The sequence below is a fragment of the Balaenoptera musculus genome, chromosome 10 (genome assembly GCF_009873245.2).
Source record: "Balaenoptera musculus isolate JJ_BM4_2016_0621 chromosome 10, mBalMus1.pri.v3, whole genome shotgun sequence".
In the NCBI taxonomy this organism is placed as follows: domain Eukaryota; kingdom Metazoa; phylum Chordata; class Mammalia; order Artiodactyla; family Balaenopteridae; genus Balaenoptera; species Balaenoptera musculus.
Window position 1 is genome coordinate 9,015,945 of NC_045794.1, and position 19,031 is coordinate 9,034,975.

Here is a 19,031-nt window from a genome sequence, read left to right on the forward strand (position 1 = left end):
GACTGTTAAATGTAGGATGCCCCAAAATACCACCAAAACAATCTGTCACTGAGGCAAAGATGAGTTTACTCTTAATCTTTTTTTTTTTTCTCTTATTTTTTCCTTTTTAAATCCTAGGTACTGTTTTCAAAGTCTCTCTTGAAGGACCAGGTAAATCTTTGTTCAAGAAAGTATTCCTTTCTTTTTTCTTCAGAACCTTTTTTTGCTTAGTGTTTTGTCTCTTGAAAGCTCTCAAAATTGAGTCTAGAGAAGGGCAAAAAGGAATAACAAACCCATAAGTTTTAGTGATCCTCAGTCTATTGTTAGTTATGAGCCATCTCCTTCCTTTTCACATTGGAATCACTTGTGTCAGAGATCTAGTGTCTAAACATCAGTAGAACTTGCCACCCTATTCATTTGTAAATGCTTTTCTCTAAATCCTTTTACAACCAATAGCTAATGAGTGAATAACACAAATTCCTTTACTTTTGTAGGAGCATTAGCTCATGCACATTTAACTAATTTGAATCATAAATATACTATGTAATTTAAAAAGTACTCTAGTTGTTCAATCAATAAGTTTACCTTTGCATCTTATTTATTTATAGCACTAATGATTCATTCCTTTGTTATGAAGCTTTGATATCTGTTTAAATAATAAGCTGTTTCAGAGTAGGTGAAATTTAAAGCTATTATTAGTTGTGCATACATCAGATGAAAAATTTGAAATCAGTTTTAATGACGTGTGTGGGAGTGTGTGTAGGAGGAAGGATTTAAGAAAGGAACAGAGTACATGAGAGAGCTAATAAATTATTAGTTATGCCACTAAAGAAGTGGAAGAATTTAGTAAATGAATCAAGCAAAAATTTTGTTGCTTAAAGAAAACCTTTACATGCTTAATGATTTTCCCCAGTTTCTGACTTACCAATGACCCTTCCCTTCAGGTTAGGATATCCTTTCATACTTCATTCTTATTTTCTTTGCAGAAGCCTCTCAGGAGGAAGAGGAAAGCCTCCAAACGATAAGTGAGTTATTTTGGATTCACTCAACTTATTTAGAATTTTTCTAAATGGATTCTAGGAAGCTCTGGCTCACTGGTCTAATCCAAAATTTCTATGATTTTTTACTTACATTTTAAAAATCACACTTAACCTTTAAAATTTCCTTTCTCAACCGTTCCACTATATATATATATAGTTTAATCTTATTAGTTCCACATTGCAGAAGAAGCACAAAAGACAAAAAAAGAAAAAAAAGAAGGAAATGATTTGCTTTAGATTTGAGTTTTCTCAGGCCTAGAAAATACAGTCACTGTTTTCCTTCTGATTTTTTTTTTTTTTGGCCTAAGTTACCTGGCCTTGGCTGTCTTTATAAGGGCATGCTTATTTGAGGATTCCCAAAAGAAATGCTTTGATTATCTACATTCTCTACCCTAACATTAATTCAATAAAATGTACTACTTACCAATAACCATGGCAAGGTCCTATTCTTGGCACGAAGGATACAAAGATAAATGAAGCACTGTTCTTGTCCTTAAGGAACTCAGGATCTAATGGAAGATTTAGCTTGGACATAACAATGATCACTATCAGAAAAGTGGCAAAAGAAAGTATCATGGAAGCTCAGAACAGGGGAGAAAAGGGAAGGCCTCAACAGGAGATGTCATGTGACCTGGACCTTGGAGAGTGGAAGTGTAGGGGAGAGCAGAGTGAAACGCACGGCTAAATCAATACATATAATATTTTCAATGATCTAGGAACACTTAATCCAATAAGGCTGAAGTGAATGTAGGAAGATAAAGTTGAAAATGTGGGTTAGTTCCAGATTGTGAAGGATGCTGTGGATGGCAAACTGAATTTGTAATTTATTCTATGGGCAACAAAGAGATTTGGAACAGAAGAGTGACTCAGCAATTTTTTGTGTGTGACTCTGACAAGAAGGAGTAAGCAGCTTGAGATCACAGGCTGTATCTTTTAAGCTTGGAATCTTAGTGTCTGACATAAGGTGCAATACAGTATACAAGCGTGCAATAAAATATATGTTAAATTCACAAGAGAATGATTATAAGAGTGATGGCCATGAGATCATGAAGAAATAATTGAAAGTTGATGCAAGAGGTGGTGAAGGCTTGGGCTCAATTATAGGACCAGAAATTTGCAAAAGGAGACAATATAGGCTGGGCTTTACTTTTACTTTCTGTTTGAATACAGACAACAGTCTGCAGAAGGTGACAGAAGAAAGAGGAGAGTGAGTGATACATGATTGCTCTGCTATTGGGAAAGGCAGAGTGGCTGCATAATGTCCCCGCGTTCAATAGATTTGTGTCCAGATATCATGTATTTCTAAAAGCAGATGCAGTGACTCTAATCTGGTGGTTTCTCTCAGACACCATGTGTTATCTGGTAGTTTACAGATGATTTCATGTACACTGCGGCAAGTTCAGGACAGATGGTGGAGTAGAACAGCGGCAGAAACACCAAAAGAGGGGAGATGAAAAACAATGAAAGTAAAAAAGAGGGGAGATGAATGGCCATGTGGCAAACAAGACCTGCTGCCCCTTCTCTTCTAGGTACTGGGCCCTGGTCCGGTCACTACCTAACGCCATTTAAACCAATAATACATTACTTCTAACTAAATTTAGATTACGGTAGTTTCCATACTTGCTTCATTTAATTTTATGGCTGACCTTGCTCTTTACTTGTTCCTTTCTCAATCTGTGTTTTCTTGCCTAAGCAGGTGATGAATCCATTGAAGAAACCCCAGAAGAATCACAACTCAAGCCTCAAGGAGAACATGAAAGACAACGTGGCAAGAAAGGCAAAAATGGGAAGAAAGGTCATGGTCAGCAGCATAGGCCTTGCAGCCAGAATGTCCAGGGAGGCCAGGAAAGCTCATATAGCAGAGGTGGCCGAGGTGGCCAAGGTTGCAGAGGTGACCAGAATGGCCAGGGAAACCCTGGTGGCCAAAGAGGCCAGCGTGGAAAAGGTGGCCAGGGTGGTCAGCATGGTGACCAGTGACAAGGAAGACCAACTAAAGATGTCCTCCAGTGATTCCCTAGGTATTAATTGTACTTTTATCCACTGATCTAGTGTGTTTCTCTTTAAATTCCTAATTCTCTCTTTTGTTTCTGTCCATTTATCGTTTTTAAATCTTGACTTTAATCCCTCTTAAATTCTTTGTCCAGATTTGTCCTTGTCACAAATCTCTTATCTCACACTTATGCATAGAAAAGTCTCCTCCATTCTCATGAAAGCAAGTATTACTTCTACCCTGAGCTTTATTTTCACACCCTTTTCTTATATTAGCATCTTATATTAGCATTGAGCCTTCCCAATTTCCACCTCCCCTCCCATCTACCTTTCCTCTCTTCCCTTCCCTTCTCTTTCCCCTCCCCTGGCCTCCTCCTGCCTCCTTCTTCTCTTCTCTCTCTTAATGTGATATCTTGTAATGAGACTATTTAACAGTAGAGATGCCAAGCGTAATTATTACTTCTAATTTTTGTTTCAGAAATTGATAGAGATCTACTGGTGACCATGGACTTTTCAGTGGTCTTGGTATTTCCTTTCTCCAACTTCAAAGCATCAATAAAGTCATCAGCATTAAAGCACTGGCTCTTGTTTTCCTTCTAGGGTCATGGTTCTCAGTAAAGGGACAAGAAGGACAGACTGGGAGATACAAAAACCTGATTGGAATCCAGATGTTCTGTACTGTGAGGCTTTATAGGTAGCTCAAATTTTAATAATTTTGTTGGACTTAACTACCACAAATATTTCAAAGCAAAACCGTTTCATTCTTGAGACCTGTAAGGGAGTTTTCCAAGTTGAGATTATCAATACACATAGACATTCTCAGCTCAGACAGAGAAAATAATCCTGTAAACTCCCTTGATCTCTGGCAGTCTTTCAACATATGTGTGTCATATTACTATAGTTCTGCTTATTTCTGGGGTTCGAGAAGGCCCCCAGGACCTGTTAGCCTTCAGCATGCCCTGTTGGAGACAGACTTATCTTTCAGCTGTCAGCCAGACAGGCTTCCTCTTGGTTTAGAGACATACAGATATACTTCACGCACTGCATTTAGCTCATACATGTTGCCTCAACTTATTTCGTCTGCATTTTGCATTTGTAAAAATGGTGTGAAGTAAAATCTGCCAGAAAGTGAATATTATGAGTTGAATGATGTCTCCCAGGAATTCATATGTTGAGGTCCTAATGCCAGTATCTCAGAATACGACCTTATTTAGAAATAGGGCTGTTGCAGATATAATTAGTTAAGATGAGCTCATATGGAAATAGGGTGGGCTCCTCATCCAGTATGACTGGTGTCCTTAAGAAGAGGGAAGATTTGGAGACAGACATGTACACAAGAACACCAAATGAAGATGAAGGCAAGATTGCAGTGATGTAGCAGAAGCTAAGGAATACCAAAGATTGCCAGCAAACCACCAGAAGCTGAGAGAGAGGCCAGGAACACATTCTTCTTCACAGCCCTCAGACTGAACCAACACCTTGATCTTGGACTTCTGTTCTGTGAGCAAATAAATTTTGGTTGCTTAAGCCACCCAATTTGTAGTACGTTGTTACAGCAACCCTAGCAAGCTAATAATACAGTGAGAAAATTTACTTACCAGATGTTTTAAATGAATGAGCATATATAGACTAATTACAACACACTATTCCATCTACCTCCAAAGCCTCTGAGTGGAGACCAACAGAGAGAGGTGTTACAGGGAAGCATCCCTCAGCTGGTGGGCTCAGTACAGTCAGGCTAGGAATTGTGCCTAACTGAGAAGTTCTGTGTTTCTCTGAGTGTTAAAATTTGTTTATACCTCCTATGGGGAGTCACGCATGTGAATGTAGGTGGACCAAGCAGATTGACTACAAAATTAGGTGAAGATAAAAATGAAGGCTCTAGTGGACATTTCTAGCAAGCACGTAAGTAGTTTGCTTTTAGTATTAGTATGAATGAAGAATTTACAGGCTAAGGTAACAGAAACAGAAATTAAACATATTTAATTCTGTTTATTCCCACATTCACTACCAGGTTCAGTTCTGGAATCAGATCTAGACCTGGCCTTTTCCTTGGAAGCAGAATTAATCTCTGGTTGTTCTGGCTTTCTCAGTATCCTGATTGACTTTCTTCTGAGTTTCTGAAGTAATGTGATCATTCTGCAGATGGAATTTCACAATGCAAAATGTATGAAAATATACAAGCCTGAGGAGAGGAACATTTGGAAATGACTTGGGTGAGGATTCGGGAAGAAATTAGCAGCTTTTTCTTTACCACGCAAGCAGGGTAGCAGTCCCATTTGTGATCTTTTCCCATTTTCCACTATTTATTGAAAGCATGGGAGAAAAAAGTAAAAAATAAAAACCAATCAACCTCATAACACTAGACATTAAAAATAATTGACAGTAATTTACTAGATAATGAGTTGCTATCATTTGAATCAAAATACTGGACAGTGAAGCTCATGGTTTCATACCCAAATCAATACACGTTTGCATAACACAAGCCTAGCAAACAGGCAAGGATGTTCATAAGTAAACTATGTAACGTCATGGGTTTTTCTCTTTCTTTCTTTCTTTCTTTCTTTTTTTTCCAGAAAGATAGTCCAAAACTTGGCTTTCCTGGTTAAAAACTGCATGCTTAGCAATATTATCTTGAGTTCAGAGCTCTACTCCCCATTTCTTCTCTCTGAATGTCATCTGAAAGAGCAGTCTTGCAGCCCACCAGAGGGAGCCTCCAGTTTCCTCGCATTAAAATCAATCTCTTGATGAAGAGGTAGCCCTCCTCCTAAGACAAAACTTTATGTTAACCAATTTATATCCCAGTTTGAAGTATTGGCAAAGAAATGATCATGCTATTCCACTCTCCAAAAATCTTTTTTGTTGCCCACAAAATAAATTACAAATTCAGTTTGCCATTCACAACATCCTTCGCAGTCTGGAACTAATCCACCTATCTCCGAGAGTTTTATCTTCTTGAATTCACTTCAACCTTACTGGATTATTCAGTGTCCCAGACCATTGAAAATGTGATGCTATATGTATAGATTTAGCCATTTCACTCTGCTTTCCCCCAAGCCTCCACTCTCCAAGGTCCAGTTCACATGGCATCTCCTGGATGAGGCCTTCCCTTTTCTCTCCTGCTCTGAGCTTTCCTAATGCCTCCTTTTGCCACTTTTCTGAAAGTCATCACTGTAATATCCAACCTAAATCTACCATTAGATCCTGAGCTCCTTAAGAACAGGAACAATGTCTCATTTACCTTCATAGACTCAGAACCAAGAATAGGGACGTGCCAAAGTGATTTTTTAAGGACAATAAAGACAATGCAGAAATTATTGATTTGCATATGTTTGACCACCGGGGCTTAATTATATGATCCTAACTGGAACGGAGGCATGCTCCCTAAAAGTGAATTTCTTCTGCCATACTTAGAGTTCTAAGCAGCAAATTTCTCGCAGTTTTGGAATAGCCCTTCCCCCCAACCCTCCACCCCTGCCACATTTAAAGGCCAGTCACAGAGAGGATTCTACTACCCAGTCATTTCTTAAGGATAAAAGTGGGCATTTGTATGTAAATTTTAGTTACGTGTTTTAAATCTTACAATACAGATGTTAAATACAGTCAGCCTGTATTTATCTTGTATTTGTAGGTTCCACCTGCAGATGCAACCAACCCCGGCTTGAAAACATTTGAAAAAAAAATTCCAGAAAATTCCAAAAAGCAAACTTGAATTTGACGCATGCTGGCAGCTACTTATATAACATTTACATTGTATTTACAACTGTTTACATAGAATTTACACTGTATTAGGTATTATAAGTAATCTAAAGACGGTTTAAAGTGCAGGAGGATGTGTGTAGGTTATATGCAAATATTATGCCATTTTGTATAAGAAACTTGAGGATCCATGGATTTTGGTATCTGCGATGGGGGTGGGGGGATCCTGAAACCAATCCTCTTGGATACTGAAGGGCGACTGTACCAGATTATCTGGATCTTTTCTGTATACTTAGAGATCCTAATCAGATTTAGGGAAGAATTTTCTTCACACACGGTGATGACGGGCCTGCACTGAGACTCACAGTTGGTTATCTGTACATATTTTGTCTTCTGCGATGGAGCCGTACGGTTGGTTCCAAAGCAGGCAGAGAGATGACAGTCATCAATAGTGTCTGCCCAGAGAGGCAAGAATTAGACTGACCAAAAACCTGATCACTCACACCTTACTATGCAAGAACTGCTGTCTGAAGCCAAATCTGTGTGTATTTCTATGTGTATTTCTAGTTTTCTGGCACCCAACTAGTACCTGTCTTTCAACATCTACTCAAAACGTGAATGGTTGAAGACAAAAGCTTGCTGATCTAGTAGATAAGTCATTCTGTCCACCTGAAACTTAAGAGCCTTCAATGCTGTGTTCTGACAGATACTAAGTACATCCGTCCCAATTTTATTCTTGAGAACTAGGGAGATAACCACAGGTAGGTATTTGGACCCTCTGGAAGCACTGAAGAATTTGTCCCCCCTAAGCCTCCATTCTCACTGTAAGATGATGATGACATTTTTGTTGCTCTGGTATTAGCGTCAGGTCAAATTCTATATTTAATAGCTCTCAAAATATCTAATTTCCCCTCTTTCCCCAATTCAAAACTACTCTCTCAAATGAGCACAGTCCCCTTTGAGGAGGGTTGAAGGTTGTGAAAACACCTGCCATGAAAACTTGCAGTGGCTTTGCAAGGTTATTTCTCAATGAAAAACAGCCTCCTCTTCAATGGACTTTTTGTGAAGCGACTCAGAGCTGGAAGCTTGAGAAGGAATAATGACTTTCTATTGCAGTGACTTCTTGGCATTTCAATTTTTCTTACATAATTCAAGAAGTACCTTATTTGACTGTGTATCTGCTTGAATCCTAGGAATACCACTTATATTAGTTCTCACCACAGATTCCTCTGAATCAATGTATGGTGACTAGCACTCTGGCTGGACTTGCTGTCCAATATGGTAATGATGGTTAAGTGCTGCAACTGACAATTCCAATGTACTCATTGACACTAAGGAGCCCAGCAGCCTGGGCAGCCTCTCCCACTAGCCAATTCTGACCTACAGAGAACATCCCATCACTGAGTTCTCAGTGATGCCAGCGCTCCCCTCACCAGAGCATTCGTTATGGCCTCAGGGAAAGGAATATCCTCAGGGATCTCCTGGGGAACATAGGTAGGTGGTGGGTTCTTGGATTTTATCTAGTCAATCCTTTCTGACATTACTATATTCCTGAACTTTCTGATTTTTTTTAGTACCCTGTCCAGAAAATTGCAGCAACTCCACCTTATACAGAGGCCATCATTGTGTCCAAGCTATAAACCCACAGACCCAAGAATATCAATACACCCCAAGCATAAGAAACAAAACAAAAATACACCAAGACATATGATAATCAAATTTCTCAAAAGTAGTTTTAATGGGAAAATATTAACATTAGCCAGAGAAAAAGATGCTATGTTCAGAGGAACAAATAAGGATGATAGATTTCCCTTCAGAAATAGTGTGAGCAAGAATTTGCTGTAGCAACATCTTTAAAACACTCAAATAGGGAAAACCCCCAAAACTTCTCAACCTAGAATACCCAGACAAAATATTTTTCAAAACTGAAGGAGAAATTTAGACTTTTTCAGACATAAAAAAACAAAGGGAGGCACAGTGGTTAAGAATCCTCCTGCCAAGGCAGGGGACATGGGTTCAAGCCCTGGTCCAGGAAGATCCCACATGCCGCGGAGCAACTAAGCCCGTGCTCCACAACTACTGAGCCTGCGCTCTAGAGCCCGCAAGCCACAACTACTGAGGCTGCGTGCCACATCTACTGAAGCCCGTGCACCTAGAGCCCATGCTTTGCAACAAGAGAAGCCACTGCAATGAGAAGCCTGTGCACCCCAACGAAGAGTAGCCCCCGCTCGCCACAACTAGAGAAAGCCCATGCGTAGCAATGAAGACCCAAAGCAGCCAAAAATAAATAAATAAATAAAAACAAAGGGAACGCACACCCGCGACCCACACTACAAGAAATCTTAAAGGACTTCCTCCAGGCAGAAAGAAAATAATACCAGATGGAAATAAGAATCAACACAAAGGACTAAATAGTATTATATATGGAACTACATGGGTAAGTATATAAGATCCTTCTTTTTAAAAATCTTTTTTTAAGATAATTGTCTAAAAACAACAACGGATGGTGGATTTTGGGGTTTTTTTTTAATATTTATTTATTGGTTGATTGATTTTTGTCTGCATTAGGTCTTCATTGCTGTGCGTGGGCTTTCTCCAGCCGCGGCTAGCGGGGGCTACTCTTCGTTGTGGTGCGTGGGCTTCTTATTGCTGTGGTTTCTCTTGTTGCAGAGCACGGGCTCTAGGCGCGCAGGCTTCAGTAGTTGCAGCACATGGGCTCAGTAGTTGTGGCTCACGGGCGCTAGAGTGCAGGCTCAGTATTTGTGGCACACAGGCTTAGTTGCTCCGCGGCATGTGGGATCTTCTTGGACCAGGGATTGAACCCATGTCCCCTGCATTGGCAGGCGGATTCTTAACCACTGCGCCACCAGGGAAGTCCTGATGGTGGGGTTTTTAATATATGCAAAAGTAAAATATATGATAGCATGTTTTTCTAGAATAAAGTAGCTAATAATAATGATAACACTTTAAAAATAGGATATGATAAACAGGAAGAGAATATATAGTTAAATTCTTCTACATTGCACAGTGATGTTAACACCACCTGAGAAAAAAAAAAGAAACTCACCATATGCCTCTTCCTGATCACACCACCTGTTTTACTCCCAAACAGAACCCACCATGCTTTGTGGAAGTAATTTCTATCATTTTCTTTGTTGTTTTACTACCTAAATATGATTTCTAGGTATTATACATGCAGACTTTGGAGATATTGCAGGTTCAGTTCCAGACCACAATAAAGCAAGTATCGCAATAAAGTGAGTCACAATAAAGTGGTTTTAAACTAAAACCAATAAAGTTGGTTTTCCAGTGCATAGAAATGTTATGTTTACACTATACTGTAGTCTGTAAAGGGTGCAATTAGTATTATGTCTAAAAAAATGTGCATACCTTAACTTAAAAATACTTTATGGCAAAAAAAAATTCATCCTCATCTGAGCCTTTAGTAAGTAGTAACACCAAAGATCACTGATCACAAATCCCCACAACAAATATTATAATAATGAAAAAGTTTGAAATGTTGTGAGAATTATCCAAGTGTGACACAGAGACACGAAGTGAGCAAGTACTGTTGGAAAAATGACGCTGATAGACTTGCTTGGTACAGGGTTGCCACAACCTTCAATTTGTTAAAAAAATGCAATAAAGTGAAACACAATAAATTAGGCATGCCTGTAGTTTAGTTGTGCCAGCAATTGGATTTTAGGGGACTGGAATTATTTATGTTGTTTTATTTTCAAGGGAGTGCACAGGGAAGGTCGAGTTCCTTTTATTTAAAATTTCATTTTATGTGAAACAATCATCCATATGGTGGTATGTAATTGTAGTTTATTTTTGTTGTTGAATAGTGTTCAACTGGATGAATTTAGCACATTTTATTGATCCATTCTACTGCCGATGGAATATACCCTTATCATCAATGCTGTTATAAATATCCTTATACGTGGACCCTGGTGAATATGTAAGCATCACTTTTTAATCTTTATTAAAAGTATTTCATAATTTTAAGATTATTTAGGATAAATTCAGGATATCTATTCTTTATGACTCTCCATAAAAATCCAGTATGCCAATTTAATCAAGTTATTCAGTAAATCATTCCCAAAATGGAGGTTAGCATCTGATTTACATTATTAAAGATGAGCATTATCAGTAAGTTTTTTTTTATTTGTGTATAATCTCCCATTGTATGTTTCTACTACCATTTATTTGTCTACTTTTTGTCATGTATATTTTCATTGTTTCCAGATTTTTGCTATCACAAAAATTGCTACTGTGAACATTGTTTTATATATTCTTCTGGACAAATTTGTAAACAGTTATTTAACACCCATAATTGGTAAATTAGGGATATGTGACTATTAAGGTAATGGTAACTACTTTCCTAAAGTACATACATCAATTTAGACTCTAACCAAAATGTATTAAAGGTTTCTTTAATCCACATCTTCTCCATTATTTGGTATTATCAGGCTCCTTGTTTGTTGACAGTATAGGGGATAAAAATGGTGTTCACTGTGGTTTAAATTTGCATTTCCCCAATTAATAATTATGTTGAGAATCTTTCCATAAATTTAATGAGCATGTTTTGTCTTCCATGTAGCACTTAGTCTTATGATTTTTTTCCCATTTTTAGACTGCACTGTGTTCTTGAATCTAGAAAAATGGTACAGATGAACCTATTTGTAGAGTAGGAATAGAGATGTAGATGTAGAGAACGGACATGTGGACATAGTGGGGGAAGAGGAGGGTGGGATGAATTGGGAGATAAGGTTTGACATAAATACACTATCATGTGTAAAATAGCTAGTGGGAAGCTGCTGTATAGCACAGGGAGCTCAGCTCGGTGCTCTGTGATGACCTAGATGGGGGGAAGGGAGGGAGGGAGGTCCAAGAGGGAGGGGATATAGGTATACATATAGCTGATTCACTTCATTGTACAGCAGAAAGTAACACAACATTGTAAAGCAATTTTTCTCCAATTAAAAAAAGAAAAAGAAAAAAAAGAGAGGAAAAAAGAATGACACGAACAAGCTACACTATGCTTCTAAATGGAGAAAATTCTTTTTGTTTTACAGTAACTTGTTGCTATTCCAATTTAAGTGTGAATAAGTGCCCTCCCACTTCCACATCCTCAAGTCCATGTTCTTCTTTCTGGGCTATAAAGTGACCACATTTCCCAGCCTCCCTTACAGATGTTTGTAGCAATGTGATCAAAGTCTGAACAATGTCATGTAAGTGAAAATTATGGGCATTATTTTTAGGCCTATCCCAAATAATCTCCCCATGCACAGTCCTCCCTATGCCTTTTTCTCCCTTGTCTTGAATGGAAATAACTCCAAGAAATCTTAGAAGCCCCATGTTAAAGATGGCAAACTATTGATCAGCCTGATTCCCTGGATAACTGCCTAAAAAAGGCTGCCAGACATATCAGTGCTCTTAAAAGAGCAATATTAAATGTACATTGTGTTTGGGTCACTATATGCTTGGGAGCCTATATGGGGTAGCAGTTCGTCTACCCAGTCTAATGCAGAAATTGGAATTAAGAGTATGTAGATTTGTGCAGAGGCATTTGAATCGTGAAGAAACAGAACTAGTAAATCCATGTGACCCGCAGAGTTTGTGATGAGTTTCATTTTCATTGGTTTCCAGTCCTTATACTTTATTCATCCATTTAGTGACCAGAATATATCATTTGGACAGACTCTTCTATAGACTTACTTTTATGTCCAGGGAGGGGGCAGGAGACAAGATAAACATGATCCCCACATTGTAGGGCTTATATTCTGCTGGGGCAGACAGATAATTAAAAACAATGAATAAATCAGATGTGGAAATGATTTACCTTAAGGTTTAGATAATGCTGTTACAATTTCCTAACTAAGAATTAATATAGACATATAAATTCAGTTGTCGAACAAGGCTATACATTTCTTTCCTGTAGTGAAACTTGCTATCAATACTATGTCAACCCACTTTCTGTTTCAGCATTGTCCAGAAGATTATAATAAAACAGATCTTGAAGACATTTCCTATAATTATTACATAGATATCATAGATACCACTTTAATACATGCAGAAAAATCACTGAATCATGTACTATAATTTTGTACTACTGAATGTATTTTTAAGATAGGGAAGATCTGAGACTTCTTGTCTGAAGTTTAAAAGGAATTTTTAGGTAGCAAAATGGAGGAGATGATAATTCAGAGGCCCAAAGGTGGTTTGGGGGAAAATAAATAATTTGACATCAGATATTAACTTCAAAAAAGGTCTTCTTAATTAAAAAGTGTAAAAAATGACTTTCCTAACTGCATGTGGAAATATAGCAGCATTGAAAACAAGTCATGATTATTATTTTCCTCTTCATCCCTGTAACAGAACTTGATTTTTTCCTGTTTTTTGTCTACATATATTAAATCTAATATTCCTCAGTAGAGCTGATTGTACACATGTGTAAAATTTATCTAAATATGATTGTTACTCTTGAATTTTATTGTAGGCATTCTTTTCCCAACAACATTGCTAATTACTCTCTATTAACCATGAAGGAAGTATTCATGATGGGATATAACATCTATCCCAAATATACATCCTCAATGTCTGATTTAGAATTGAAAGTCATTACCATCCGAACAACTGGAGGCTCAAACAATAAAATCCAAACACACTGTGGTACTAATTAGAGTGGAAAATAGCAATGATTTCTTGAGATAAGTTGTCAGTTCTTTAAAATTCATAACATAAATTTTTCAATTGGAAGGTGATAACACAGAACATGTATGTGAAACACACATTGCTTCATTATCCCGAGGAATTTCACACAATATTTTGTAAAATTAGATTGCTTACCAGGAAAATATTGTTTAATGGTGTGGTAATCTTATGTCTTATATCTTTCGTAAACACACACCTATACACTTTTTGTGATAAGCTTAGGTAAAAGACTTTTCTAGGTAAACCTTTGGATGTTACTCAATTATATACACATTTTTAAAAAGCAATAGAAAGTATAAAACATTATAGACTTCATCCCTTAATTTTCTGCTAGAAGACATATGTTTCCACTTATTTCCTTCTTTCAGCCAGCATCTTGGCTGCCACGGAAATGACAAAAAGGCCTGTGTTAATTTCCTGTTTCCCCAAATCAGGATAAATGAGTGGACTGAAGGACAACTGGTTCCAAGAGTGTGGAAAAGCATAAGGACCATTCCTTCTGCAGCTCATTAGGACTCCAAACTGATACGATTAGAGCCAGGAAGTAAATGGCAAATAGCAAAAGAATGGAGATGACAGTTTGCGTGGCTTTTATATGGACCTTGGTGCTGGGATCTTGGGATCCTTTGCCATTGAACTGCATCTTCCTGAGATGTTTCCACAGGGAAAAGATTAGCAGCAGAAAAGTTGTCAGGGACATAGTAAAGGGTGTGAGGTTTGTTAGCGTGAACAGAGTCAAATTTGAAAGGTGTAAAATGTCCCTCAATTTGGTCTTCTGAGTGATATTTCCTTCGTATTCATTTGTCTGGATAGCCTCATTTATGCTACCACCACAACTTGAAAAACCAAAATGAGAGAAGTCCCCAACATCAGCATGAGAACTACACTTTTAACTCTCCACTTCAGGTGAAGAAAAATTAGGCTGGAGAAATTGGTTATCTTGAACAAATAAAATATGCTGAGGCTAGTAGCAAGCCAGATGCTATAATGGTTGCTTACTGTCCAGGCAACATAAACAATAATTCTTTCTTTTAAACTATGTAGAACTGGATTAAACATAATTAAATACCAATTTAGTAAAATTACCCAGAGCAAACCAATTCTGGAGACTGCCAGAGCAGTTAGAATTCCATCAGCTGAAGAGACCTTTTGTCTCTTGACCCAGTCAATGCAGTTCACCAGTGCTATGAAGCCATTGGCAAAATTTCCCAGAACAAATTCTGTCATTACTAGAATGGAAAAAATGTTCAGTAGTAAAGTTAACATGTCTAGAAAAAAAAAGAACTAAGTCTTAACATCACTGTTGTGATTCCTTCCATATTCTGACCTTAAATTCTTTGTGCACCTGATTTCTGCATGTGCAGTGAAATTCTTGTTTCTTTTAAATTCCGTGATGAATGTCAAGCAGGAAAGCACCAGGAAATAATAATGGAAGAGCTCAATGTTGTCTTGATGATAAACACTGTTATTCCCTAAAAGCTCAAACTGGCCCTATTCATACACTGTGTCCTTGCCGTGGGATGGATTAATTCATAACTGATGTTGAAGTGAAAGATGAATTCTCATTTGCCAGCATGCAAATAAGGACATATTGTTTTGCAACTTTTCCCCTGTTTAACCTCGCCATAATTTGTGTTCATCAACTTTAGTTGTTAGTGAGCAAAATTTTAAAACCCAATACATAGAATGTACAGTGAAAGCCTAAACTATTAGATGGAGCTTGGTCATAACAAGGCTCAACATCACCAGGATCAAAATCACCAGATCTTGAGTTGATGTGTAATACAAAGTCTATAATGCAAAACAGACACCTAATATAGTTATGGAAACGTTCTTTTGTTAGATGGAATGAGGGACTTTTTGTAAATTTTAAATGTGGAGTAAAGGGTGAACATTGGGGAGCTGAATAATTCAAGTGGGAAATATTGGACAATTGCCACTATTTTAAGTCACCCAGGAACTGAATCCTATTCCTGGAACCATGCTTTATGAGATCTAGCTCTCATTTTAGAAAACTAAATTGAAATACTTTCCCAGCCTGCCTTGAAATTACAAAATCTGCCACTTCAACCAAAGAAAAAGAAGATGAAAAAAGGTGGCTATCCTCAGGAGAGAGAAGATGCTGAGGCAGGTGTCAAACCAGACACTGAAGTGGTTGATCATTATGCAAAACAGAATATTAATTTTTCCAGTTTGACCAATGTTATGTGAATCTGCAGAGAGCACCAGTAGAAATTAATCAGTGAGTACCATGATTAAGAAACATATTCTGGTTATGGATAAGCTGGTAAGAATGAAGTTAATGAAGTTGATTTTCCTGTGTCTCACCCAGTTGGTACAGTTCATTATTCCAATCAATCTATTTCCCCAAATACCGATTATGAATTTCACAGATTAAAAAAAAAAGACCTGGTCCTGTACGCTTCACATTTTTTCTGAGTGAAAAACTACCATCCCAAATACTATTACTGATGAATTAATGGATTGAAAACTAAGTCTTGAGGTGCTTTTTTGTTTTTATTGTGGCTTCCATTCCTTTCTATTTCTTTTTTTTTTTTTTTTTAAATTTTATTTATTTATTTATTTATTTATTTATGGCTGTGTTGGGTCTTCGTTTCTGTGCAAGGGCTTTCTCTAGTTGCGGCAAGTGGGGACCACTCTTCATCGCGGTGCGCGGGCCTCTCACTATCGTGGCCTCTCCCGTTGCGGAGCACAGGCTCCAGATGCGCAGGCTCAGCAGTTGTGGCTCACGGGCTTAGTCGCTCTGCGGCATGTGGGATCTTCCCAGACCAGGGCTCGAACCCGTGTCCCCTGCATTGGCAGGCAGATTCTCAACCACTGCGCCACCAGGGAAGCCCCATTCCTTTCTATTTCAATAAACACCAGCTTCTATTATCACACTGGTCCTCAGCTAACATTGTGAAAAACATTTCAGTTCCTCTAAAATGTCTTAGTTTGTGATTTCCCTGCCAACAAGTATAGATATTTCTTCTTTTATAGTAATGTCTGCTGTGACTTATCATGTTCTAATACGTATGAAAGAATATAGTTTGCTTAGATGCTAATCGGGAAAGATTCTCTTCCAATGTTTCACCTCTGCCCTTCCCTAAAATGCACCATAAAAATGCATGAAAACCCCCAAGTAGGAGTTTCTAAGATCCATTTGCAGAATTAAAATTGTTGTAGAAAACTGAATTTAGGGATGAAATTTTATCATCATTATAATCAGCAGCATCACTGTCTATAGTACTAAAAAAGAAAACAAATCAAAAGCACCGATAATTCAACTCTACCTAGGCTGAAGGAAGGTAGGTGACTGCAAATAATTCATAAATTAAAAAAACTTGGTACAAATGAATCTCAGTAATTGAAGTTTAAAAGAAATGTATTATTTTTACCAGAATAATCTTTATTTTCATGATTACAGTAATAGTAATCAATATTCTCTAGATATGTGCCTATATATTACAAGGTATTTTTGTCTTTGACATCACATTTGCTTCTCAATAGCATCATTTAGTAGAGATAGAAGCCTATTCTATTTTGAAAAATGTGTAACCTGGAGATTACAGAATTTAAATAAGTTTGCTCAAGATCATGTAGGCTACCGGTGACACATCAGGTCTTAAATGAGGTCTTTGAGCAAGAGTAGCACCTTTACATTCCTACTATATTGTTTCATCCAAACTGACACAGGGTTCATGTGTGAGACCCTAGAAGTTGGAATGGGGATGTATGGGTAGATTTCAAAGAATCTGAGGGATCTTGAACCCCTCAATTTTACTGAGCCTTTGTCAGATGAAGCATCCTCCCTCCCTTCACTGAGGAGGTTAGTCTTCCCTTGCCTTGAAAATCTGTAATGACTTCTCCTGAGTTGGATGCCTTGTGGAGGAATGCTGACCCTCCTCAAGACATATCCCTACCTCCTCTTCCTCCTCTTAGTGCTTCGACCTACAATCACACTTAACTTCCAGCCCACAAATGATAAAGTACAAAGTGTAATGCATGAGAAGGTAAAATACACACCAAAAGAATTGTAAAATTTTGTAAATTTTATATCAACACACACCTGAAGAGTATGAGTGGGAATGGATCTTAAAGATGGGAGGAATTAAAAACTGCAAGAGGCCAGATATAAAAATATGGGCCACTGATAGATATTTTTTAAAATGCCAAACGAGAGAGTCAAACAGTAGTCTGTGGGCAAAGGAAAATACTGCAGTTTTTTTCCTAGTTTAATATCAATATAGAAGTGATATAAAAACCAGTATAAAGTAATTTTTTGATTCTAAAAAATTCACATATGGTACTCAATACAACTAATTCTGGATATAAATTCCTTAGGATAAAGTCACCCAAGGAAATCTGATACTTGAGCTAACTAATGCAATTTATGAGTACTCTCAAACAATTTTCAAAAATTCCTGTAAGGAATTCTCCTAACTCAATCATCAGCAACAATATTGTGCAAATCAACGGAAATCCCTGAAGAGAGAAAAATGCTAATCTCTAAGGATACAGTTAACAGTTTGCTTTGCTTTGTTCCATATCTTGTACAGTGTGGCACATATGTGATGCTTTACTGTAGAGTTTTAATCTAGAAATCCTTCAGACAAGTTGCGGCAAAACATCTGTATTAACATATGCACGTTGTTGTGCCTTTCAAACAGCTGTGCTAATACAAGCAAGAACACTCTATGAGCACTGATGATAGAAAGGCTGAATTCCATTTGCTTATCATGTGAATGTGAATAAGAGTAACTTGCACTGATTTGCAATTTTCTTTTTGCCCTAAGGTTAGGTCATTGCATCCAAATACCAGCTTTCAGAATTTCCACTCACAAAAAAACAGGTTGAAAACTTGCCAGTATAACTCATGATACAGAGGCTTACATGTGGATTTTCTCACTTGAGGCAAAACCAGAGAAGCATACAGAAACCTAGAAAAATGCTAACAAGTGTTTTCTAGAATATCCTAAAGCAATTAAATTTTAAAAAATCAAAACTAGAATTCACTGTGAAACACTTAGAGAAGAGGAAAGCAGTTTCAGAACAAAGGCAGAGAGGTGCAAAGTAATTGTTTAGTACAATTGCTGGTGCTGATGTCTGGTTTTTAGGGGAAGGACTGTGTACCTATTATTTAAATGTAAATATTCATGAAGAGAATAGAAACCACAACCATCTAAATTATTCTTTCCCACTCTAACTTTCAACTCTCTGGTTCACCTGGTTATAATTCCTGATGACTTCTATTATGTTCTTGAGGTAAGACTGAAACCACACTCCTTCGGATAGGACTCGGACCCAGTTGTGCCTCAGGTGGGACTTGAACCCACAATCCCTGGCTTAGGCGCAGACTCGAACCCACAATCTTCCAGCTGAAACCTCACACCTGGTCTCAGGACTTAATGAAGCTCAGGTTCTTTGTCTCAGTGCAGAAGGAATTCAGTAAGAGGCAAAGTGATAGGTAAGAAGTAGATTTATTAATACAGGACGCTTGTGAAGGATACAAGTGGGCAGGCAAGAGAGCTCTGCCCCAAGTACTAAGTGGGCTACATTTTTATAATCAAAGGAAAGTGGGGTGCATGAGGATGGCCATGTCCCAGG

General features: G+C 37.8%; 1 protein-coding gene across 1 annotated transcript; it reads right to left on the minus strand.

The window, feature by feature from the left end:
* Positions 1-13,678: 13,678 nt before the first annotated feature.
* On the minus strand, positions 13,679-14,690 carry LOC118902017 (putative taste receptor type 2 member 33). Its single transcript, XM_036865878.1, is given in 3 exon segments — positions 13,679-13,917; positions 13,920-14,249; positions 14,252-14,690. Coding segments are annotated over 3 exon segments (1,008 nt in total).
* Positions 14,691-19,031: the final 4,341 nt, after the last annotated feature.